The sequence below is a fragment of the Eubalaena glacialis genome, chromosome 4 (assembly GCF_028564815.1).
Source record: "Eubalaena glacialis isolate mEubGla1 chromosome 4, mEubGla1.1.hap2.+ XY, whole genome shotgun sequence".
Classification (NCBI taxonomy): Eukaryota; Metazoa; Chordata; class Mammalia; order Artiodactyla; family Balaenidae; genus Eubalaena; species Eubalaena glacialis.
The window spans coordinates 127,285,835-127,311,403 of NC_083719.1; the positions used below are offsets into that span (position 1 = coordinate 127,285,835).

Genomic DNA, 25,569 nt, shown 5'->3' on the forward strand with positions numbered 1-25,569 from the left:
TCAAGGGCTAAGTACAGTGTCTGAAGTGTTCTTGAAATAGTGCGTTTCCCTCATTCCAGCTGCAGCCCACCACTGTGTACTCCTAGGCTGAGCTCTCCGCTTTCTGGGCCTCAGTTTCCCCTGTGTACTCTGAAGGAGTGGGCAGTGGGCAGTGCAGTGCCATCACGCTGGGGTGGTCAGCGTGGCCCCCAGCCCCACTGGGGACAGGATAAGCCACGAGCAGTCTCCCACCTGCCCAGATGCTGGGAGCCTGGTCCAGCCTCCGACAATCCCGTCTTGGGAGAGGCTAGGCTGAGAGTGGGTGGGCGGAGCGTGGGGAGCCCTGCCTGAGGTGAAGTGCGATGGGGTACAGAGGGAGAGAGGAGCCGCAGGCCTTGGGGTTCAGCACGTCCCCTTCCCACTGCACAGTGTCATGCTCGGGGATTAAGAACCTGGGCTCTGATATGGGTAGTTCCAACCCAACTCTGCCACTTCCTAGCTGTGTGACCCTAGACGAATTACATGATCTGAGCTCAAAGAGCCTCAGTGTTTTGAGCTGTAAAATGGGGTTGTTGAGAGGCCTGAATAACACCTGCGCCGAAGGTGTTTTCTTCAAGGACTAGGGCAGAGTGAGAAAGCTCCACAGAAGGTACTTGATTCTCAGGTGTCTCTGGGAGCTGCTGTCACAGAAGTCCACCATCAAGGCTGGAGGGAAGCTGGTCCAACCGCTGCTTGTATAGCCAGGATGCCTGAGGCCCAGTGATGGAAAGTGACTGTGATATGAGACCAGGACAGACACCCAGGTTCTGGTCTAGATTCTCAGGCCCATGTTCTTCTCTGAAGGAGGGAACTGGGCTGAACTGAACCCCCTCTTCAGCCCCCCAACCCACGCTGCTTAGAGCCGGAAGCCAGAGCTCTCCATGGGGCGGGGGAGGGGGCCCGGAAAGGGCGCCTGAGTGGGAGAATTCCCAGTAGGCCAGCTCAGTGCTCACTCAGGCAGCACCAGCGGCCACCACATCTGGCTCTCCCACGCTCCCGGCGCTGCCCCCCCTCCCAAGCTCCCCCGGCCTGGGGCGAGGATGCAGCACACATGTCCCAGGCACTGGCACAGTCATCTTGGATGTCAGGGCCTGAAGAGTCCTAAGAGCGACAGGCATGGAAACTGAGGCCCAGAGAGCAGAGGGGACTCACCTGAGGTTAGCAGAGACAGAAGGGGCCTGGAATGCAGGACTCCTGACCCCCAGCACCGTGTCTTTCCTCCCTGCACACCCTGAGCAGGTAGGTCCCTGTACCTACAGGTGGGGGAGCGAAAAGAGGCACACAGTGGAAACTGCCCCTTCCCCTCCTGGACACTCAGCATGGTGGCTGGCTGGTGGGGCAGAGGGACCAATGGCGGCTTCAGGCCACACTCCCAACCTAGATTCCTAGAACTGCTTATGCTGGCCCAGGCTGTCACCACCAAGGCCTAACAAGGGCTTCAAGACCCTGTCCACCTCAGCCTCTCCCCAGCCTCCAGCTGGCCTTGGTCTCAGTGCCCCAGGGAACAAGAGTGTGTCCTTCTGGTACACAGATGGCTCAAGGACCATCAGAACAGCAGGGCCCTCAGAGGCCACATATCTCCCCCTCACTGGATAAACTGGGTCCCAGAGAAGGCCAGAACCCTCTTGAGGGCACACAGCAGGTCGGGAATGGGGCCTCTGACTCCCAGGCCCTTCTGTTTCTCCCACCGTTTATCCATGCAATTCAAGTTAACTGAACACCTGCTATGTGCCCTGCCCTCATAGAGCTCATAAGCAAACACCAAGGAAACCACAAATTAATAATATAAAAATTGTGACAAATGTCATAAAAGAGTCAGAATAACAGGCTGGGTAGGTGGGGTTCTTGTTTAGGTAGATTAAGGCTTCTCTGGGGAAGACATATTTCAACTGAGATCTGAGGTTAAGAGGCCACCTACAATGCAGGGGTAGGAACAGTGTTCTGGACAGAAGGAACAGCATGTGCAAAAGCTTGGAGGCCAGAAAGAGCCTGGTGTGTCTGAACAGGAAGAAAAGAATGGTTGAGGCACAGAGAGGAGACATGGTGGGGAATAGGCTGGAGAGGTAGTAAGGGGCCTTGTGGGCCTGACAGGAGTCTGGCTTTTGTCCTGAGGGTCAGGAGGGGCCAGTGTAGGATTTTAAACAGGGCACCGATGAGATCATGGTGGTACGCTGTGGAGGACTGGCTAACAGGGGCAAGAGGCGAGGCAAGGCAGGGGGCTAGTAGGGAGGCTATGGTAGTCGACTGTGGGCTGACTGCCCCCACCCTGACTCTATCCATCCCAGAGGCTGCGGGAATGCATTCAACTGGGAGTTGGGACTTCTGGGCCCCAGTCCATGCTTGACCACTGACTCACAGTGTGACCTTCCTTTCCTGGCCTCTGTATCTCCTCTGGACAATGGGTCAGACACAGTGCTCCTTCAGATGTGCACATTCTGCCCCTGGGTCTCTGGCTCTAGCGTCCTTTCTGCTCCCTAAGTGGCTGTGTACTGAGGGACTGCCCGCCCCAGGCCACGCCTCCGTTTCTCCACTGGGAGGGGGAGGGGAATCAGCACATCTTGTGTCAAGATTGAGACTAGGCAGCCAGTGAGCCTTCCAGTAGTACCTCAAAGGGCCAGCAGGTGGCGCCCCAGCCTCTGAAGGGGGCAGGAGGAGGCGAGGACCGTGATGGGAGGGGAGAGAGGAGGGGGGAGGGGGCTCCGGAGGGGGCTCCCAGCAGCTCCAGCACTCACCCATGAGCCTCACACCTGCCCCCTGAAGGTGGGCAGAGATCACCATCCTCACTTCCACCTCAGGAACAGCTCAGAGAGGGAGAGTTCCTTGCCCAAGGTCACAGAGTGAGATCGAAGCTTGGCTGGGAATGGCGGGGCAGTCTAGGTAAGCCTAACGCTGGCCGTGGTGCCCACCAGCTTCTCTTAAGCAAATCACTTCCAACAGGAAGCTGAGCCCAGAACATCTTTCTTTCAGGGCCATAAACCTGATTTAAAAACCAAGTTATCACCAAGATCTTTATGGGGCCATCGTCTCTGAGCCCCACCCCAGAAGGCCCTGGTCGGGTGTGTGAGAGCAGCCCAGAGGGAGGACTTCCAGAGGGAAGAGGGGCCCACCCGGGGAGCCAGAAGGAAGGAGGGCTCCAATAAACAGCCGCTCCCAGAGATAAGGGGCTGTCAGAGAGGAAGAGGCTGCCACATGGTCAAGGAAGCGGCTTCTCCACCCACACACGGTCACAGCGCCACAGCTGGACGGCTGTCCAAAGCAACAAGTCCCCAGTGGGCACCTGGGGACACTGAGGCCCAGGGAGGCAAGGACCCAAGGTCACCTGGCGAGTCAGAGGCCAAGGTGGGGGAAGACCTGCGATTTCAGACGCCTAGCTTGAAATTTTAAAACAAGGTTACAGTGTCCTCAGAGGTGTCACATGAGGGGTAGTTCAGGTCTCTGACTGAGGGGTCCATCTAAGGGTGAGGGTGAGGGGGGAGCTGTGGCTCTTTTGCATGAGGAAGCTAGAGGAGGAAGAGGAATCAGGTATTTGTTTAAGCAAAACCCTGGGGTGAGGGAAGAGGCACATACAGGCTCACTATCCTTCCACCTGGCTCAGCTGGAGAGGAAAGAAAAACTTCCAGACAGGCCACTCACCTGCTGTGTGGCCTCAGGCAGGTAACTTCACTTCTCTGAGCTCTAGCAGCTTCATCTGCAAAACAGGGATAACAATGACCCAACCTCACTGGGCTGCCGTGAGGATGAAATGAGATTAACACATGCAAACAACTTGGCATGATGCCTGGCACTTAGTAAATGCTCAATAAATAATGGTGCTCTTGTTATTATTTCAGCACAGGTAAAAGGGCAAACCCTGCAATCTCAGAGAGATGCAGTGAAAGGGCGCCGAGCTGGGCATCAGAAGACCTGGGTCTGATTCCAGTATAGAACTGACCTGCTGTGGGAACTTGGAAAAAAATCCTTTCTTTCTTTAGGCTTCTGGCCCTCAGTTTCCCTACCTGTAAAATGAGTGGGTTGACTCTCTAAGGGTCTTACATGATCAGGATGCTACGAAATGTATGATAGCCTTGCTCTCCTACACTACACGGACCAGGGGTGCCGTCTGGAGGACCAGCAGGGCTGGCTGAGGACCCCTTGGGCGCTCTGGCTGGGCAGCAAGAAAGGCCAGTGGGGTCAGGAGACCTAGCTTCTGTGCCCAGCTCTGTGCCTCTGTGACCTTGGCCAGGCACGTAGACCTCTCTGTGCTTCCTGCTTCCTTTCCTCATCCAGCAAATGGGGCCAGTTTGTCCCACCTTTCCCAGTACCCAGGGCTCAGGAAAGAGCAGGCCCAAGGTGAGGTGGGGGTGGGTGGAGGCCGGCCCCAGGAGGTGTCTGTGGAGAGGCAGTCACCTCCTGCCTCCACCCTGGGAGAGGACAGCACGGAGGGGACCACGGAGCAGCTGGGATGGCCCCCCAGGCCTTAGGCCTCCCTAACTCTCCTCTCTCCCTGGCTAGGGAAATAGTCCCTGCTTTGCCTGGAAAGTCCCCCATCCCTCAGCCACCACCCTAGTCCTGGACACTGTCTTCATCACTCCTGGACCCCTGCCCAGCTTCCTTGCAGCTTTCAGGCTTCCCACCTCTCCTCTGGCTCATTCTCCACACACCAGCCACAGCCCCCTTCCCACGACACAAAACCCTTGATAACAACCTTCCATACCCCTCATCAGGTCTGTCCTGCCGGGCCTTGCTCTGTCTCTCTCCACACTCCTCTCCTGCCCCCGTCTTGTGCCCCCCCCACCCCATCACTGAACTCCAAATTGGTCTTTCAGTTCTGGAGGACCACGTGTCCCCTCCAGCCTCAACCCCTCTGTTCACACTGTCCCTCTGCCCACAGTGTCCCTCCCTGCTCCCCAGGGCCTTGACTCATATGTCACTTCCTCTTGCAAGACTTCCATGTCTCCTCCCTTTGGGAAAACTCTCCGGATTCCTGGTCCTCACCGAGATGTAATTTTGCCCCTATTTGTGATCATTTGATTCATACCTGCTTCTCCCCCTTCCCCTTCTGTAAGCACCCCAAGGGCAGAGCTTCGCTCAGTACCTGACACAGGGTCAGCACAAAGGAGGAATGTTAATATACATTTGTCAAACATATGAACACATGAACAAATGAATTCCTATACCTAGTCCCAAACTTTAAGCCTTCCATCTAGGTCTGATGTAGCATATTCTTGGAATTAGAGGGCACCTAGAGGGCACCAACTTTCTCACTCCCTGGAATAGGCATCCTTTCAGCAGCATCCCTGACTGGGGACCTCCAGCAGTCACCTGCATACCTTCTGTGATGGTGAGCTCACTCTCTCTTTCACGACCGCCCTCTAGAGGGCACTTTACTATGGGTGGGTTGGAATCCATTTCTGTGCCTGCAGCTTTCTCTCTCAGGTCTTAGGTCTGCCCTGTCCCCCGCCCCAAACTCAGACTTTCAAGTCACTCTCCAGGTCTTTTCTTCCTCCATTCTGAGCAGTCCTGGTTATATCAACTCAGAGAGTAGAGCCCATTCCTCTTGGGTTTCTTCTCCCTTCTCTGTATACTTCCCAGTTTCTCACTGACCCCTTGAAAAATTGGGTCCTGGGCAGAGCCCAGCACTCCAGAGGACTTGCTGAGCAAACTTTCACCAACACATCCACTTCCTGACCTTCCCTGCTAAGGCAATGATGAGCTCATCCATGTCAGCCACAACCCAGGCAGCCCTCTTCCCCCCTCCCACGAACAACATTCATTTTGCTGCATAAACTTGGGCATAACCCCTTTCCTTTCGGGGTCTCACTACTTCCATCTGTGCAATGAAAAGAGTTCCTCCAAGCAGGAAGGGGCACCCTGGGCATAATGTCCCTCACTCTGCTATAGTATCCATCAGAGCTGCAGAAGAACAAGATTCTGACCAAGACCAGCTTCATGGGTGAGTCAGCTGTGCAGTCACACAGGGCCCAGTGTTTAGAAGGGCCCCATGCTTGGTTGAATGCTCTACCGTTGCCATCTTGAAATTTATAATAATTTTTGAACAAGGGATCTCACGTTATAATTTTGCATTGGGCCCTGTGAATTGTGTCCTGAGCCTGACACATCTGTCTAGCCCTGAGATGCTGCTGACCTGCCCTAGCTAATGTGGTGACCCAAGGGATGGACAGCTTAAATAGATAAGACCCTGATTCTGCCCACCTTCTGGGGGCCACATGTCCCTGAACATTTAGGGGGCTCCCAGGAAACGCTGGAGGATCAAATCCCATAGGGGGCTTCTGTGCAGCTCCTTGGCCCGGAATCTCCTGTGGGGAGGGAACGCATCTCCCACAGGCCTTCTGATCCAAAGCCCTGTCCTTCATGAATCCTTCCCCAAATCCCTCTACTTTGCTCCCCACTCCTGGTTCACTGATGGCCTCTCAACTATTTAACATCCCTCCACCCCCGTAGCTGTGAAATGTTTGGCAGTCTTTAATTGGGCAAGGTGTGGGGAGTTGCATGATACATTTAAAATCCAAGAGAGCCCCAGCTATAATAAATGGATCAGGGCTTTAGGATAAGCCAACTATTAAAAAGACATCTTTGAATCAAATGAAACACTTTGAATATGAACTGGGTATTAGATAATACCCAGGACTTTGTGTTAATTTTTTTTGAATTTTATTTTATTTTTTTATAGAGCAGGTTCTTATTAGTTATCTGTTTTATACATATTAGTGTATACATGTCAATCCCAATCTCTCAATTCATCACACCAACACCAACACCACTTTCCCCCCTTGGTGTCCATACATCTGTTCTCTACATCTGTGTCTCTATTTCTGCCCTGCAAACCGGTTCATCTGTACCATTTTTCTAGGTTCCACATATATGCGTTAATATACGGTATTTGCTTTTCTCTTTCTGACTTAACTTCACTCTGTATGACAGTCTCTAGATCCAGGAATTTGTGTTAATTTTGTTAGGTGTGATAATGGCATATTATGTAAGAAAATGTCCATGTGTTTTAGAGATGCACGCTGAAGTATGTAGGGGTAAAATGACATGATGTTTGAAATTTCTTTCAAAATACTTTAGCCAAAAAAGGGAAGCAAGTCAGTTAAATAAGCGTGGCAAAATCTTGATAACGGTTGAAACTGGTGATGGGTATATAGTGATTCACTCTACAATTCTACTTTGTGTATGTTTGAAACGTCTCATTAAAATAAAGGTGGGAGTGAGGGCGGGGGTAGGGGGGTTGCCAAGAGAATTGTGAGAAGTTCGCTAGAATGTCTCTAAAAGAATGTCGCTACGCCACCTCTCTAAGAACTTTCTCTAGAGAGCCAACTCAGGTGAACTCCCCAATTGTTTGCAGACTCGTGTATGTGCATATGTGCATTTTCCCTCCGGGGGAAAAACATCCACAGCTTTCATGAGACACTCAGAGGGGTCGTGACCCCTCCTCTCCCCCCCCCCCCCGCAAAAGATTAAGGACCCGCTACCTTAAAGACGGGAACCCCGTTTGAAGTCAGCGTTTCCTCCCCTTCACCTCCAACTGGTCCCTGCGGACTGCGCCACAGGCCCGGTGTGGCTGCGTGACGCTGGCCTGGGGTCCCCGCACCCCTCGGATCCCTTCTCTCCACCTGTAAAAGGGGGTTGCGGGGCGGTCGAGGTGTTCGGGCGGTTAGGCTGGGGCCTCGCAGGAGACTCCCACACCTAGCGATGCCTCGACGCTCGCTCAGGATGCTCCCTCCGCCCCCCCACCCCCACCCCCCTTGGCCCCGGCGTCCACCTCCCGCTTGGGGCGGCAATTTGTCTCCTTTTGAACCCCCCGCCCCCGACGGGTTTCCCCCTTTGATTCGCGGCCTGGAGGCTCCCCCCGCTTTGAAATGCAAACCCGCCTCGGCTGGGGCCGCGGCGGCCCGGAGCTATAAAAGGCCTGGGTGGGGCGGGCGGCGGCGGCAGGGCTGGGAGTTCAGGTGAGCAGTTGCTCGTCGGGGCGGCCGGCTGCGGCGGCTCCAGGGCCCAGCATGCGCGGGGGGCCCCGCGGCCACCATGTACGTGGGCTATGTGCTGGACAAGGAATCCCCCGTGTACCCCGGCCCCGCCAGGCCCGCCAGTCTCGGCCTGGGCCCGCAAGCCTACGGCCCCCCGCCGCCTCCGCAGTACCCCGACTTCACCGGCTACTCTCACGTGGAGCCGGGCCCCGTGCCCCCTGCGGCCTGGAGCGCGCCCTTCTCTGCGCCCAAGGACGAATGGGCCGCCGCCTACGGCCCGGGCCCCGCGGCCCCCACCGCCAGCCCGGCCCCGCTGGCATTCGGGCCCCCTCCGGACTTTAGCGCGGTGCCCGCGCCCCCGGGGCCTGGGCCGGGTCTCCTGGCGCAGCCCCTTGGCGGCCCAGGCGCACCGTCCTCGCCCGGAGCGCAAAGGCGGACGCCCTACGAGTGGATGCGGCGCAGCGTGGCGGCCGGAGGCGGCGGTGGCAGCGGTAAGGACCCCTCCCTCGCCCTGCGCCTCTGGACGGTTCCCCTGGGCGCCGGCAGGTGCTAGAGCGAGGCCCCGGCCGCCTCCAGTCTGACCTCTGCCCCGGCCCTGCTTGGGTTCCAGAGTGTGCCCCCCCCGACTCTGTCCCTGGGGGCTGTTCTCTCAGCTTCCCCCTTCTGAATCCTGGAGCCTTGGGAAGCACAATCTGTCTTTCCCTGTAGACAGGGAGACTGAGACCCCAGCCATGAAGAACGACTCCTTGTGGTTGCGTGGCAAGGCCAGAACTAGACACAGGCCCCCAGACCTTTATCCCAGGGTAAACTTTCAGCAACACTGGCCCTGGTGGTCATCCGTTTCATGCACCCCTATCCCAGCCCCAAAGAGGGGCTGCAAACCCCCAAAGGACATGCACTGATTATGTGAACACCCATAAGTCATTTCCCTTTCCAGGTCTCAGTCCCCCATCCATACAACGAAGAGATTGGTGGGTCATATCCTTTGGACTAAAAAAGAGCCCTCTTTGGTTAGATTGGTGGTGGTGAAGGGTCCCTACCTTACCATCCCAGGGCTCGCCCTGAACTCTTGACCCTGGGGGAGGGGAAAGTAGGAGCAGTTGGGAAGGTGGCTACTGTTTGGCTCCTGAGCCTGTGAACCTCCTGCCCCCAGGCAGGCCTCTTGGATCCACCCTCTTCAAAGGCAGGGGAGGGGGCAGGACAAAGGCCCAGCTTTAATGAGGGGCGGCCTGACCTCCTCCATAGGTCCCCCCTTTGTCATGTAACAGGCTGGGCCTTGGCTCGGTAGTGACTCCTGTCGGCCAGAAAGTGAACATGATACCCATTGTCCCGACTGTGTCCGGCCTGTCCTGACAAAGGCCACCTGGCCTTAGGGGCGGGAAGTTGGCCTGCCCACCCTTTGATGTCCAGCCCCTCCTCCCTCTCCCCCAGCTGGGAGCGAGCCTAGGACATCCCCCACCTCCTCTCTCTCTTCACCTCCATGTCCCCACACACTCCCAGCAGATGCTGGGGAGGGCTGATCAGCAGCTACAGGTTTGGCTGTAATTTTACCACCTCCTTGGGAGTCCCAGGGACACAGAACCTCCTGTCTGCCTCCGGAGGCCTCAGAGGACTGGGGTTTATGTCCCAGCTGTGCCACTTGTCTCTGTGGCCTTGGCTAAATAATAACAGCTAATGTTTATGGAACACTTACTAACGGAGCGGGCACTGACCTAATATCTTTTAATTCTTATAACCTTATCATAGGTGCTATTATCACCCCCGTTTTCAAGATGAAGAAACTATGGCATAGAGAGGTTACAGAGTTGTGCAAGTATAGTTATACCTACATAACGAGTAAATGGTGGGGCTGGGATTTGACCAAGCCTGTGCTCTAATCCTCTGAACAGCGTCTCTTAAATCAGCCATCTTTTCTGGGTCTCAGTTTGACCATCCCATGAGAGGGAAGGGTCTTGTACCTTTGTTTGAGTTACAAAAGGACCCCTTTGTGAAATCTGATGGGAAGTATAAATGTTCTCCCTAGAAAAAAAGTGTTTCCTAATCGGGCAGACAATTTCAGGGGTTCTAAAGGCCCCCAGAAGCTTTATCCATAAACCTTGGTTGAGAATTTTGCATTAGATTATATGAGAGGAAGTGTCTGGGGCCACTGACCCTCAGGGTCCTGCAGTTCTCTGTCTGTTCCCTGAAGAAGGAAGCCCACTTTTCCTGCTCCTTTATTCTGGTTGGTACTTCCTGCTGATCAGGTGACTTTGGAGATGGATGGGGAGGTTCCCCAGGGGCGGGGACTTGGAGAGAGGCCATCACTGTGTGAGGGGGAGAGAGTGGGTCAGTGGGGGTCAGAGCCCTGGCAGGAGCCCTGGGGAGCTTCCAGGCTGTGTGATGTCAGGCAAGTCACGTTCCTCTGGGCACTGGAGCTGCCGAACTCAGTTCAGCTCTGGTCTCGGAAGTCATTTGGAAACCGTTGTCCCTGGGCACATAGGGGGCCTAGGAGTAACTCTGCCCGAAGACAAAAGTCCTTTCCACCCTCACTACCAGAAAGTAAAAGGAAGGGCCAAGGGAGGTTTGGGGGCTCCTGAGGAAAGTGGCCGCCCCAGGAGCCAGGTGAGAGCCATTCTCCCCTTTCAAAGGTAGAAGCTGCTGCCCGTACACTCAGGCAGCATCTGACTCTGACTCTTGAGGTGGGGACAGAATTGGGGTGGGGTTACAGACCCTCCCGGAGAGAGAGGCCAAGCCCCTCTCCTCTTTGGCCTCAGTTTCTCCTTCTAGGCAATGAAGATACAGGGTCTCTGGGGGTGCTTCCTGGGTAAGGCTGTTGTCTGGGACAGCAGAGGGAAGGTCAGTGCATGCCATCTCCCCAAATGTTGCTGGTCACCTGGTCTTATTGTACCCTTCTTGCCCCTTCTTCCCCCTTCTGTGCCTCTAGCATTCTAGAATATCTGAACTGGACAGTTAGAGAACAGACATACAGATGGGAAACTGAAGCCTGGAGATTTTAAGGCATGTTCCAGTTTCACACAAGTGGGGGCTGGGCTGGGATATATGTTGGATGAGTCAGTTTAAAATTTTCCAGTGGCTTCCCAGTATATTTAGGGCAAAATCTACACTCCTTCCTGAGGGCTACAAAGCTATATGTGCTACTGCAGGCAGGTCTTGTACACATACTGTTCCCTCTCCCTGGAAAACTCTTTCCCCAGACTCTTTGCAGGCTCTTTCTCACCATTCAGGTCTTAGCTTAATGGCCACCTCCTCAGAGAGGTCCTCCATGATGTTCCAAAGTAGGCACCTCCCCCCCTAATACCCACTGATCATCTTTGCCATGTTTCCTTCAGAGCACTAACTTATTTGTGTGTTTGTGTGTTGTCTATTCCCACACCCACTGACCAAGGTAAACTCCTATGAAGTCCAGAACCATATCTATTTGACCCATGACTACATTCCAGGCACCCAGCTCAGTGTGTGGCATTTAGTAGGTGCTCAATACATTTTGTTGAATGAATGAACAGGACAAGTGTGAGGGACAGTAAGACAGCTCTGGGAGAAGAGGGGAGAGATGAGATCTCAACCTGGAGATGGGACCCACGACTGTCCAGCCGAGCAGCTCATGCCAGTGGTGGAAGCCTGGTTGTCCCCTTCTCCCTACTCCATGGATGGGACAGTACTCCATCCTCACCTGGGGAATTGGCATTGCTGAGGCTGGGACTAAGATGCCAGCTTTCCCTAAGGAGGGGGCAGGGAAGATGAGGAAGATGTGGGAGAGGCTGTTACGTTGTCCATTAACCAGTTCTGAGTGATGACTTTCACTTGACTGAGGCCAGGATAGGAAATGACTACAAGGGGCTCTATTTTTTTTTGTCTTCCCCGTTTGCATCTATAAATATCAGCATTTTCCTTAGGAAGGTTCTAAATTATCCTTCTGCTGAAGGCTCAGCCTCCAATTCCTTGTGAATAGTTTTTCACAGGTTAATGGCCCATTGGGGTGGCTGAGGTCCCATACAAGTCGGGAGATGTCCGCTCGGATGATGAGACTCTTGCAGCAGGGTTTAGATCTTGGTCCATCCCCGTCAGCTTTCAGATAGAGAAACTGAGGCCCGTGGAGGGGATGAACCCTCCTCTCCCCACCACATCCTAGACCCTCTCCCTTGGCCCATTGCCACAGTCACCAACCTGGCCTCTCACCTTCAGCCTCTCTCTGATGCCCTACCTGCCCTCTAGACCGTGGCTCCCCACTGCCATGGAATTGCCATTTCATTTTATGCCATTTCACTGCTGTAAAATCCAGCTCCATTTCAGAGCCCTCTTGAGAACTGGCCCCAACCCACTCTTGAAGCCACTCTCCCGTTAGTTTGCCGAGATACAGAAATGCTTACCTGGGACAGTTAAGAGTCCGGCTTGGGAGCCTCAGGCCTGGGATTGCATTTCTGTCAGAAGCTGCATTAGCCTCAGGCAAGTTAATTTGGATCATTTCTCTGAGCCTCAGCTTCTTCCACTGTAACATTAAGATAATAAGATTACACCTTGAAGCAATGGTGCCAGTAGAGCATAGCCCTGAGCCTGGCATACAGTAGGCTCTCAGTGCACTGGTGCCTGTGACCATCTCTGCCAGTCCTTAGCAGGTGCACGCGAGCACACACCTCACACTCCCTGCCTCTCTATTATGGGTCCCTTGACCTGAACTGCCCTCCCTTCCCTCTCCTACATCTTTACCAGGTCAAATGCTGCCTCTTCTCCAAGGCCACCTCCTCTAGGAAGCCCTCCTTGGTTCCCTCCCCTACAAACACTGTACCAGGCCCTTGTTTGAACAACATTTATCACTGACTGTCTTGTTGATCCCTGCCATCTACCATCTGTTATCCCCTCAAGGAGCAGTGCTAATCAGTCCTGTCCTTCTCACCATAACTTGCACATTGTAGGAGCTCACGATAAAGCTAATAACTGTGGCATCAGCTGCGTCTTTACCATGTGCCAGGCACTGTGCCAAGAACTTTGCATGGGTGATCTCACTTAAGTCTCATAACAACTCTAAGAGGTGTGAGGATCTATTATTAGCTTCATTTTACAGATAAAGTTAATGAGGCTCAGAGAGGGTAAGGTGGCTTGCCCAAGCTCACACAGCTGGGATGCTGCTGCACAGAGTTCAAACCTAGACTCTACAGCCTAATGAGCATCTATCAAATAAAGCAACACACTCAGAATGGGAGCCCAAGACCCCCTCCCCATGTGCATTCCAATCCAGGTGGGGAAAAGGAGGCCAGTCACAGACGAGCTATAAGAGGCTGGAGGGGGAGGATGGGCACAGCAGGTGCCGGGCTGTTTAAAACTGGTTCTCAAGGCAGAAACTCCATTTGACACCCCATCTCTCAGATGTACCTGGGAAGGGGGGAGTGACCCAGTTAGAAGGTGGCAGAAGGCTTTTTTCTGTTGGGTGTTCCCCCACACGCACACTTTGGCAGATATTGCTGCTGAGAGCTTGGGGAGCTGTTCTGAAGGTCCAAAACAGCTTTGTTAGCAGCAAGCCTGGCCTGTCGATGAGGAATTATCTTAATGAGATGACCCCTCAAGTTTCTGTCCTGGAGCTCTTGGGATTTGGAAACAACATTTACATCTGGAGTCAGGTCCATCACCACGTTAACATGCTAAGCCCTCCCCGTGCCATACTTGCCCATCAACCTTATAGGGATGCCCCACATAGATCCCTCAGCATCACCAGAGAGAGGGAACAGGCGTTAGTGAAAGCCGAGACTGACACTCCAGGCTCAACCCCCTCTGATGTCTTCCCATTTCTCTTGAAGTCAAATCCAAACCCCTCACCCCAGGGCTCAAAGCCCTGCTAGCCTCTCCAGGCTCAGCACATGCCTCTCTCATCCATTCACGTAGGCAGGCAGGCGGTAATCGTCTCTGAGTCTCTCTTCTGTGCCAAACATTCTGCTAGGTGCTAGAGATTCCTGCCAGAACAAGCAGACAGGGTCCCTCACAGAGCTGGTCCTCCGTTGCTGCTCTCTGCCTTAGGGCATTTGCACATGCTGTTCTGTCTTCCTGGGATATTCTTCCCCATTGGTGACATGGAAACCTTCTCAACCATCATATCTTGGCTTAAACGTCACCTCCTCCAGGAGACCTGCCCCAAGCTAAATAAAGTAGGTTCCCTCCCCCACCGCCCCCCGCCACTTAATCTAGCTCTCAGCTCCATTGCTTTCCTTCACACTAATCACAGTTTGTAATTATTTCATTTGTTTGTTTTTAATCTACCCCCCACCCATGAAAAACAGGAATGAACTGTTTAACAAATAAGTACCGAGCACCTTCCATAGTAATAATAATATGAACTAGCATCTACTGAGTACTCGCTATTGTTTCAAGGGCAGGTATTTTCGACCCCAGAACAGCACATTTCTCCATTAGATTAGTGGCTTTGACTAAGGCTGTGGGAGCAGTGGAGCCGGACAGAAGGATGTCCTTTGGAGGTTGAGCCACCAGCTGATGGATTGGATGTGGGAAGCGGGGGAAGTGCCACCTAGGCTTTTGGCCTGAGTGGCTGGAGGATGGGGGCCATTTACTGCGAGGAGAAGACCAGGAAGCAGTAGGTCTGTGTTAAGTTTAACAAGGATTCATCAAGTATTCGCTGTGTGTGTCTGGCACTGTTGTGGAACCAAATGAGCAAGGTGGCATGGTCTGTACCCTCGCAGAGCATTCAGGGAGCCAGGAACCAAGGGGAGGGGATTTGTCAAGGTTCCTCAATGAGCTAGAAAAGGGCTGGAGTCCAGAGCCCCACCCTGCACCTCCGCCCCAAATGTGACTCTTCAGAACCCACGCCTGTGGATGATTAGGCAGGGACTTCACCTCCAGACCAGAGGAGGATGGCCGGGGTAGGGCAGAGGCCTGGAAACTCCACCAGGAAACAGCTGGTGGCCTCAAGTTGTTCAGCCCGGAAGAAGACATGAAGGGATGCAGTTGCTGCTTGCAACTCTTAGAAGGGCTGTTCTAGGCCAAGGGTGCTCCTTATTTCTGGTGCCCCTTGTGGAAAATCCTGGGAAGAATATAAATGGGTGATGGATGCAAGAACAGGCTGCTTTGTAGATAGTCCAAGCAGTCTGGTTAGGTATGCTATGAGGGTGTGGGCATCTGGCCCTGGCTGGGAGTTTGGTCTAGCCGTGTTGTCCAATAGAACTTTCTATAGCTCTATATCTATGCTGTTCAGTGTGCTAGCCACTAGCTACATGTGTCTATTGAGCACTTGCTATATGGTTAGTGTGACTAAAGAGTGGAATTTTTAATTCCATGTAATTAATTTTAATTTAAATAGCCACACGTGGCTAGTAGCTGTCATATAGGACAGTGCAGGAAAATCCCTCTCAAGAGTTTCTAGAATGTAATCCATTCCAGATGGGCTCCTTATTCTCCACTGAGGAATCTCTCTTGCCTCTTTTGTCTCTGCAGTCATCATCTTCTCCTTCTTCTTCTTCCTCCTCCTCCTCCTTCTTCTTCATCATTGTCACAGATAGCTTTTATTACTAACTACCTTGTTAAAGAAATGATCACATCTCATCTCCACAGCTATCATGTCTAAAGGAGGCATTCATGTTCTCATTTCACAGATGAGTAAACTGGGATTCAGAGAGGTTCAGTGACTTGCCTGGGTTCCCACTGCTGGCACCTGGCCTGACTGGGTTAGAACCACTGCGTCTGTCTGACTCTGAAGTTTCTGTCCTCTTCACTGCTTCTCGTAGCCAAGTCAGATTGTGGACCTCCTTGAGAAGATAGGAGAGGGGAAGAGGCCTGGGAGGAGGAGGGGGTGGTGCTGACTGAGTGCTGTGACTAGGAAGGAGGGTGACAGTGGGGTGGAGAAGCTTGCCTAAGGCTACAGGGCCCCTGAGTGTGGCTAGCCTGGCTATCCTCCTCTCATCTCACCCCCGCCCCCATGCCAGCCTCGCCCCTGCTCCAGGAATGAGCAGGGGTGAATGAGGAACTGTGCTAGAGCAGCCTGGGACTGGCAAACCAGCCGGAACAAGGACCAGTCATGGGCCAAGTAGAGAGCCTCATTGCCCAGGGAGGATATCCGTCCACCATTGAACTGGGTGGGTCAGGGCTGCTGCAGTGGAAGTCCCACCCACTGGTGGTACAGATGACGAAATGGGTCCAAGCTGAACATCACATGTCTGGCTGGTGGCCTGGCCAGACCTCCCCACCCCCAGGCCAATGTTCTTTGCCCTGCGGCTCCCCATCAGGCAGCATTCCTCCCTCTCCCAAGGGATCCCTCCAACATCCACTTCTGCAAATAGCTCAGTTTTCCTTGTCGTGTCCATAGCTCTTTGCCCTTTGCAAACTGCTTTCACACCCATTCTGTTCCCCGGGGGAAGGAAAGCCCAGAGAAATTCAATCATTTGTCAAGTCCTTTAGCTAAGGATGCAGACCTGGACCCAGGTCCTTAAGGGAGGACTCAGAGCTACACAGAAGTTCAGGATCTTCAGGGCCCTTGGAGCTGACACCAAACCTTCTTATGATGCACAGGAGAAACTGAGGCCCAGAGAGGAGACGGGACTTATTTAAGGCCACACAGATGGCACAGAACTGGGACCAGGACCTACTGACTCCAGCTGGTGGTTCAGAATCCCCTCTGGTAGGCTTGTTAAAGATGGCAGGGAGACCAGGATGCAATAGATCTGAGAGCTTGGGAATATGTATTTTTAACAAGCATCCATGCATGCATATGTGCATTCCTTTGTGTGTGTGTGTGTATATGTGTGTCGGTCGGGGTTGGGGGGACTTTGATGTACAGCCAGTGGGGCTGGACCACGCAGAGAGGGGTCATGGATTTGTGTTCCAAGCCCTAGGGCCAGAGCTGGCAGTGTCATCCCTCAGGGCCACAAACCCAGCAGGAAGAGGTCAAAGGAAGTGCTGACCCAGAAGCCACTCAATTTTCCTGGAACCACCTACCCCGCCCTGGGGGCAGAGGCTGATCTCTGGCCCAGGCTAGATGGGGAGGCCCCACTGCAGACCGCCAGGCTCCTGCCCTCTATCCTCCATCTGGGCAGGCCCAGTTTCTAGACTCTCAGACAGGGAAATCAGTCTTAGAATTCTTTCAGCAATAATAACAAATATAATCAGAGCATCAACAAACATTGGGAGCTTCATGTTTCCAAGTTGGAAGGGACTTTATAAATAAACAGTCTCATCCAACACACAGCCCATTGCTCAGATCCATTTCCCAGGATCCCTGCCATGTGGTTATCCCACCATGGAAATGAATAAGATCTACCTTTCCCTGTACTGTGCCAGGTACTGTGCTAGGCATCATTCATCCATCCATCTCAAGTGATCCCCTGTACACCCGAGGGTTGGAGATCATTATGGGAGACCTTACACTGGGCCATAGGTTCTAATGCTGTTTCTGAGGCTAGACAGACCTGGGCTAAATCCCACCTTCCAGATGTGCAGACCTTGCTGAAACTCAGTTTTCTCATCTGTAAACTAGGGATAACAGTTGCACAGCTTCATAGATTGTTGAGAGATGTATGCAAAGTGCCTGACACATGGACATATTGGCCATTATTAGAATAATAATTATCCCCATTTTATAGATACAGAATTTGAGGCTCAGAGAGGTGAGGTGTCCTAGATCACCCAGCCATTGAGAAGCTGCACGGCACAGCCCCGGAGGTCTACTTGCCCAAACAACCACATGTCAGGGTCACCTGGAAAGCTATTCAAGTATCAAATCCCAGAGCCCCACTTCAGTCCCATTGAGTCTGAACCTCTGGGCCAGAATCTGTGCTTTTAAAAAGCTCCCCAGGCAGTTCTGAGGCTGCTGGTCAGGTGTTTAGAACCATTAGCCTGGAGCTTCCCAGGACGTCTACTGTGCATGCTTTAGGGATGGGAAGTTTGCTACCTCCATGGCAGCCTGATGCATATGGATGGGCCATTCCTCACATCCCACAGCCAGAGCAGAGAGAAAGCCTCTCATTTGGAGAGTTATCCAAGGCTCTTCTCTCCCCATGCTTCACCCCTAAGAGCTGGTAGGGGGGCTCCCACCCTCCCTCCCACCTACTTGCCCTGGCATCTGGCCCAGAGGGTTATTCATTAGGTGGCTGGGAGTGGCCTGGCCCCCATCAGACACCTGTTACAGGAGCCCGGACTTCCCTCTTAGGCCCAGTGTCCCAAGGGCCTGTAAATCATTCATCCTGGGCCCTCTCCATGCCCCACCACTGTCACGCACCTCCCTGCCCCCTCTCTCCTGGGCCCCCAGGGTGGCACAGGTGTTCACAGGAGGAGAAAGGAGGTTTGCTCATGGCAGTGGGGAGTTCTGGCCCTGAGCTGGGACTGGAGCCCAGGGCTCCTGATTGTCATTAAAAATACAAATTCACATCCGCACATGGTAAAAATTTAAACATCCCAAAGACTCCCTCCTACCTATGGCTCCCCAGCCTCTAGTCCCCTCTCCAAGGCACGCCAGCCCCCATTACTGGTTTCTTGTGTATTCTTTCAGAAAGAACTTGGTGCACAAACATGTTTGAGTGTGTGTGTGTGTGTGTGTGTGTGTATTCCACTTAACTTAACAATATCTTTTTAGAAATTGCTCCATATTGGCACCTATGGAGCTTTATAATTTCTTTTTAGTGACTGCGTAGTGCTCCTCTCCATGGATGTACCATTTCTTATCTTATTAACCAGTCCTGACTCATAGACATGTACATTGTCCTTAGTTCTGTGCTATTTGAAACAGCTACCTCTTTGGGCATTTTTCTGTGGGATTGATCCCTAGAAGTGGGATTAATGAGTCAAAGGGCATGTGCATATTAAATGAGGCTGAGATCACCAAGTTGGGCTCCAAGGAGGGTGTTCCCATTGTCACCCTCTGGACAGCAGGTGGGACTCCCTGGTTCCTGGACCGCACAGTGCGATATCAAACATTTTGGTTTTTGGCAGAGCCATTTTCTTAGCAATAACATTGTGTGCTTTGAGCAACTCCACCAGATAGAAGTGGCCGATGTGTTCCTGAGCCCACCAGCCCTTCTCTCGGGTCCAGGGAGGGGGTGACAGGGCCTATAGGCTGGGTCTTCACTGGCAGCCTTGCTAGAGTCTGTAACTATGCAGAGAGGAGTAACTATGCAGCTAGAGTCCCATCTCTCATCTAATTCCCTCCGTCCCCCGACCCGAAAGAGCCTGGGCTGGAGGTCAGAAAACCTGAGCCCAGGTTTATACCACTACCAGAAAGGATGGCCCTCAGCAAGTCCCCTTTTCTGAGCCTCAATTTCCCCCAACTATGAAATGGGTGCAGTGGATCCCCACTTGCTCATTAGGAAGGATGGGACCGAGGGTTGGGTGCCTGAGGGAAGGGGGCTGTCTTTATAATCTCTCAGGCTGAGGTTTGGGTGGGCAGGGAGCCTCCTCCCCCTACCTCAGGCTGTGAATCTTCTAGGCATTTTCAACCTGTGGGCCATTCAGCCCCAGCCCAGGGCTTTCAGGCATCTGCCCTCACCATGGTCTGGACCCTCTCTTCCCAGAAATACAAGTAGATGGGTGGTCTGTTGTTTGAGCTTCTGCTGCCAATGCTTAGAGGGCCCTATAGCAGTCTCTGTGGACCCTAAATCTGGTGGGGTGAGGAGTTGTGCACTAGAGCAGGAGTGAGACCTGCAGGCCTGGTGACATGGCCTTGGGCAAGTCCACGCCACCCTGGGGCTTCAATGACCCTGACTGTACAGGGAGGTTGGACTCACAAGGCCTCTCTTATTTGGACCTCTGGACGCTGTATAACCATCCTGAACGTCAGTCTCTTCATCTATAAAGTGGGAGGAGACTAAACTCCCATGACCCCTTCTGGCTTTAGCCCAGTGAACTCAGCGGGGCTGTGGGTTCAGAGCTCTGCTGGGTTTCAGTGGTGGTGCATTAGGCAGAACAGTTTTTGAGCCGGCGTTGAATTCTCTAGGTCAAGGAGGGGTCCCATCTGGAGCCAAGGCCTCGGCAGCCACTCCCTTGTCCCTTTCCTGGGCTAGGCCTGGCCAAGGCCGAGGCTGTCCCGTGCTGCGTCGGGCAGTGGGCTGAGGTCAGTGGTTGTGGAAGAGTCCAGTGTGGTTCTGCTGCCCTGGCAGGAAGCCCAAGGAAAAGAGCCGAGGAACATCTGCTGTCTCCTGTTCTCCACGAACCGTTTGGCTCTGAGGAGCCCAGCGCTGTCCTGCCAAGCTGTGTGGGCTGGAATGGCGCTGGTGGGGGGTGTAGTGAGCGCAGGGGTGCCGAGGAACGGGCAGGCCCAGAGCTGGAACCAGGGAGATGAAGGCCAGGTTACTGCGGGGGCCCTTGGCTGAAGTGGGATGGGGTCGATGGTTATGCAGACCTGCCATGCCCTGGTGGGACACATGGGTGGGTCTAAAAAGTGCTTGCGAGTGCCTCCTGTTTATAGCCGCAGGCTCAGCTTCTTACAAGGAAACTGGTGTTGCGTCCGGCCCCCACAGCAGCCCAGGCCAAGCATGACTCTTAACATTCTCTCCAGACGGACCTCTGATCCCAGCCCGAAAGAGATCCCTGACATTAACCCAGGCAGTCCTCAAATCCACTTCTGGGCCCCAGGCTGAGCCTCGTGTGGAAGTCAAGCCAACCCTGCCTGAGTTATGGCAGGTCTCCCCACACTTCCCCCTTCTCACCAATCTGTTCTCCATGCAACAGCCAGAGTAATCTTAAATCCTTCATCAGACCTCTCGTCTCCTCTGCTCAGAGCCCTGCAATGGCTCCTGTCCCAGACGGAGTAAAACCCAGAGTCCCTTCCAGGGCCCGTAGGCCCAGCTTGACCTGTCCGCTCCCCTGGCTCACCGCACCCCGGGCACACCGGCCTCCTCACTGTTCCTTACTCTTCAGAAGGCAGGCATGCCCCCCATCAGGGCCTTTGCACCTACTGTTCCCTCCGCCTGGGAACCTCTTCCCCAGACAGCTGCATTGCTCTTTCCCTCACCTCCTTTAGATCTTTGCTTAAGTTCCCCTTCAAGGTAAGGCCTTCATGGACCACTCTATTTAAAATCACAGCTTCACTCCTCCCTAAATTCCCAGTCCTTCTTTTTCTCTGAAATACTTGTCATCAATCAACATATCAAATAATTTCCATATTTATTTTATTTTTGTCCATCTCCCTCCACTAGAACCTAAGCTTCATGAGGGCAGGGACTTTTTGTTTTGCTCACTGCTGTACCCAGCACCTGGCCACAGCAGGAACTCAGTAAATATTTGTGGGCTGATCTGAGTACTCCTGCTCTGTGCCTGGGCACAGGCTGGAGTGTGGATGGCTCCGGGCAGCGCGGTCCCCAGGCCCCTGGTGCAGCCCCAGCTCAGGGCTCGGCGCCTAGAACCAGGGCCTTCTGAGGAACCTGACAGGACCTGGGGAGCCACCGGCAGCCCCAGTCCTTTCTGTTTGATTGTGCGGCCACCAACCACCAGGCATTTGACAGGAATTCAGGAGCATATACCCCAGGGCAGCTCCTGCAAGCTTCCTGCTTTGGCCTCCGGCCGTGGCGGCCCTTCCTGCTCTCCTTGCACGCAGGAGAGAGGAGCAGCTGACGTCTCATTATCTCAAGCTACCCTTGCTGCCAGGTGTTCCTCCAAGTCTCTAGTGCTCAGACCTGCGGTCTGAAGATCCCCAAATTGGAACCACCTGGGAGCTGGTGAAAAATGCAGATTCCACGCCACGGCTTTCTACTTCACGTGCTCAGTGACGCGCTGGAAGCTGTGTTTTTCACAAGCTCCCCGCATGTCTGTTGTGCAGCCACACCTGGGAACTGTTGCACGAAAGCGGGTGGGCCTGGCGATCAGAGTAGGGCTCTGGGTCAGGAGACTTGGCCTGAAACCCCCAGCTCCACCCACAGCTTGCTGGGTAACCCTGGGCAAGTTGCTTCCCCTCTCTGAGCCTTAGGGCCCCCCAGATGGGCATGAGAACAGTGCTTGCCTCCTAGGTTGGGAGTCTCGAAGCCTGAGCCTGGGAGAATGATTGTTACTCCCTCAAGGTCCTTCTTCAGGGGGCCTGGATTGCTCTTCCTCCTGGGAGCCCCGCCTTGGCCTTTTGCAAGCTCCCCTCCCCACTCACCTCTCCTCCTGGCACCTCTGCTTCTTAGGTAAGACCCGGACCAAGGACAAATACCGCGTGGTCTACACCGACCACCAGCGCCTGGAGCTGGAGAAGGAATTCCACTACAGCCGTTACATCACCATACGGCGGAAATCAGAGCTGGCCGCCAATCTGGGACTCACTGAACGTCAGGTGTGTAGGGCTCCCGCCTCAGCCACAGGAGCAGTACTGAGAGTCTGGCCTCCAGGCTGCCAGGCAGATTATGGAGCTCAGTCGAGGGAGAAGAACAAAGAGGTTGTCTCCCAGCCATGGTCATACAACACAATAGAAACTGAGCTGCTGCCAATCCCCCGGCCAATAAAACCCAATATCCCTGACCACCAAAAGGGGGATGGGGGCCTGATTAGCTATAGGCTACAGCGGGCTTTGATCAGTGCTGTTTAAATCCAGAGGAGGGAGCAGTCACAGGGAGAACAGGGAAGGCTTCCTGGAGGAGGGGTGTTAGAGCATGGCTTTGGAAGATGGAGGGGAAGAGGGTTACAGAGAAAGTTGTCTTAAGAGTAGGGGAGCAAGTTCCAGAGGGGGAGAACGTGTTCAGGGTCCATGAACAGTTGGGGTAGCCAGAGCAAGAGGGAAGCCCCAAGCGCCACATCGAAAAACAAGAGATCCACTGCCCTTCCTCTTTTCCTCTTTTTCTGTCATTCGGTCTCCCCACCGCCTTCCCCATCACTATTCTCTGACCCCACAGGTAAAGATCTGGTTCCAAAACCGGCGGGCGAAGGAGCGCAAAGTGAACAAGAAGAAGCAACAGCAGCAGCAGCAGCCTTCACAGCCACCCCCGCCAGCCCACGACGTCACCGCCACTGCAGCGGGGCCACCCCTGGGGGGCCTGTGCCCCAGCTCTGCCAGCCTCCTGGGCACCTCCTCCCCAATGCCTGTCAAGGAGGAGTACCTGCCGTAGCCACCCGACCAGCCTTGTGGGCTGGGGGCCTTGAGGACTCAGGGGCTAGGAATGTGGCTCCTGTGGGGGCCCAGGAGGCCTAGTCTGAGTCCCAAGCCCTGCCACTGACCTGCTGAGTAACCTTGGACCAATCACCCACCCAGCCCCGGCATCCCCTGGGCCCATCTGTGCAGCGAGCCTGCTGGATAAGGACCTTTTCCAGCTCTGGTGATCCAGGCCTCAGGCAGACAAGGGAGCCTGGGTTGGGAGGTCTTAATCCCCAGGGGGCTAGGTGAGGGAGCCACCCAGCTCCTCCTCCATAGGTTCAAAGGTGGGAGGCTGCTGTAGGGACTAGACTCCTGGAGAAAGGAGATGGAACCGAGAGAAGATGGAAGGCTTGCAGACCGTGACCTGAGGTGGGGAGGGGGGAGGGTGTCAGCTCACACCTGCCTTTTCCTGCAGCCTCACCTCTACCTGCCCCCCCCCGCACCCCCACCCCGGTGTAACATGCACCAAACCCTCTCCAGGCCGGATGCAAAGCGCAAAGCCCGCAGGATTGGGCCTGAGCAAGAGGCTCTGGGCCACAGAGCCATATTCCCTCACTCAGATTCTCAGTGGAGATTCCAGATTGTGGGGGAGGCCTCTGAAGGGGGACAGAGGGGCAGAGTCCATCCTGCCAAGTCTCTACCACCCCACCAGGCTGTCCTTCAGGGTCCAGGCCCCAGGGAGCCCCCAGAGAACTTTCTCTGGACCAAGCAGACTCACAGCTGGGCAAGGGTTGCACAGAGAGTGGAATCTCTTGGATGCACCTTCAAGAATAAAATTTTTTTTCTCTTTTTAAAAATGTATGAAAATCATTATACATAGCACGAAGGGAAAATGTTAAAGAAGTGTAAATCATCCTCACCCTTCTCAGCAGCTGCATAGTCTCTCCTAGTCTCTGTAGGCCTACAACAAGGTCACCTTTAAAATACTTCTGAAAGATCAAAACAGGACATTAGAGTAAGTCTATGAGACTGTTAAATTTTAAGTCCATTTTGTAAGCAGAATCATCAGATTCAATATTTCAGTCTTTTGAATTTTTCAAATACTTTCAACTCAGGGTTTTCTTTCAATAGATGACATTCGTTGGGCACCCCATATGCCAGGCATGGCTGGGCCCAGGGAATGTACAGTCCTTGCCACCCAGAAGTTCCCAGTCTGAGCTATGCTCTAGGTATCAGGGTAGCAGAGCATCCAGGGAGTCCAGAGCGAGCTCCCAGCTTATCCTGGAGGGTCTGGAAGGCTTCCTGGAGGAGGTGATTTTAAACTGAGGCCTAAAGGGCTAGTAGGTGCTGTCAGGCCAAGAAGGAGGAATAGTAAAAAAAGATTAAGAGGAATATGAACTTGAAGTATACTTTTTAAAAACTCCTGAGAAAAGCTGCTATTTTGAACTCCCTTCCAGAGGTGGGCAGGAGTCTGCTCCCTGGGGCCTTCACTCCCTAGAGGGCTCTGGTGCCAGCTGCCTGCCCCTCTGTTTACTGTTCTGGGAGGTGGCCTAGCCATAAAAAGTGTATGCAGCCTGCCTGCCTGCCCTTTGCTCCTGGGGCACATGACAACAATGCACGAGGTGGATCCAGTCCCCACATGAGCCCCTGAAGAGCAGAGGCACTTCTCTCTCCTCCTCCTGCTGTTGGCCTGGGAGACATCATGGCTTCACTGAGGATGGTGGACATCTAAGGCATGGGAACCAGGTGGTACCAGGGGAGAGGACCAGGGTTCCAGGAGCAGAGGAACAGGGTTGGTGGCAGGGTGGCTAGCGGTGAGTGAATATAGGTTTCTGATCGTCAAAAGCGTTTGCTGTGTGACCCTGGGGTAATTGCTTCCCCCCTCTGAGCCTCATTTCCCCATCTGTAAGACTGGGGAGCTTGTTTACCAAGAAGAAATGACTCTGGTCAAGTCAGTTTGAGAAGTCCTGCAGACTCAACCCTTCTGGGAGAGTCACAGTGGTGCCTTAACACATCAAAGGCTCTGACAAGTCCCACAGCAAAGAAAACCCTTGAATTTTCTTTAATCCAGCATTCCCCATGCTTCACTACCCAGGAGCCCCCTACCAGCACCACCAGCACCCCACTGAACACCACTCTGGAGTGTGGGAATGCTGTGGGCTGGAGGGCCACGCTTCAGCTGCGACTCAGCGTTTAGTAGCAGATTTTGTTGTCACATGGCCTGGACTCCAGCTTGACTACTTCCAAGCTGTGAGACTTCAGGCAAGTTACTTAGCTTCTCTGAGCCTCAGCCTCCCCATTCGTCAAATGGAAATAAAATACTCTAAGCTAGCTCAGAGTTATGTTTAGCACAGGGCCTGGCACACAGTAAGTGCTGTGTTTTAGCCACCTGCTCCCTGGGCTGCTGCACCCTAGCGTGATGCTGGCGGGCCTGACTGATGTCCTAACTACCCCCATCCCCAGTGCTGAGGACAGATGGTGGCTGGGAAGATCTGAGGCAGGACAAGCCTGCCCCCAGCCGCAGGAAGACCTTTGCCTGGTTGGAGGTCAGTCGCCAGGCCGGGCAGGCTGGGTGAGCTGCAGTTGCTATCTACGTGGGCGGTCAGGGCCTTGGGT

At 53.8% G+C, this 25,569-nt stretch overlaps 1 protein-coding gene and 1 long non-coding RNA gene across 2 annotated transcripts; one reads left to right on the forward strand and one right to left on the reverse strand.

Moving 5' to 3' along the window:
- Positions 1–1,208: 1,208 nt before the first annotated feature.
- Positions 1,209–4,788, reverse strand: LOC133091035 (uncharacterized). Its single transcript, XR_009700847.1, has 3 exons — positions 4,712–4,788; positions 3,652–3,706; positions 1,209–1,271 (listed from the first exon to the last, which is right to left on the reverse strand). It is a non-coding gene; the product is annotated as an uncharacterized LOC133091035 (long non-coding RNA).
- A 3,255-nt stretch (positions 4,789–8,043) lies between these two features.
- On the forward strand, positions 8,044–22,987 carry CDX1 (caudal type homeobox 1). Its single transcript, XM_061188334.1, has 3 exons — positions 8,044–8,476; positions 22,073–22,218; positions 22,775–22,987. The coding sequence occupies exons 1-3, from the start codon at positions 8,044–8,046 to the stop codon at positions 22,985–22,987; spliced, it is 792 nt and encodes a 263-aa protein (XP_061044317.1).
- The last annotated feature ends 2,582 nt before the right edge of the window (positions 22,988–25,569 follow it).

What these genes read in the sequence shown, in the direction of transcription:
- CDX1 (XM_061188334.1), top strand. Translation starts at nt 8,044, where the DNA reads ATGTACGTGGGCTATGTGCTGGACAAGGAATCCCCCGTGTACCCCGGC. An exon ending in CGGAGGCGGCGGTGGCAGCG is followed by an intron (nt 8,477 to 22,072) that starts GTAAGGACCCCT and finishes TCTGCTTCTTAG; the next exon opens with GTAAGACCCGGACCAAGGAC. An exon ending in TGGGACTCACTGAACGTCAG is followed by an intron (nt 22,219 to 22,774) that starts GTGTGTAGGGCT and finishes CTGACCCCACAG; the next exon opens with GTAAAGATCTGGTTCCAAAA.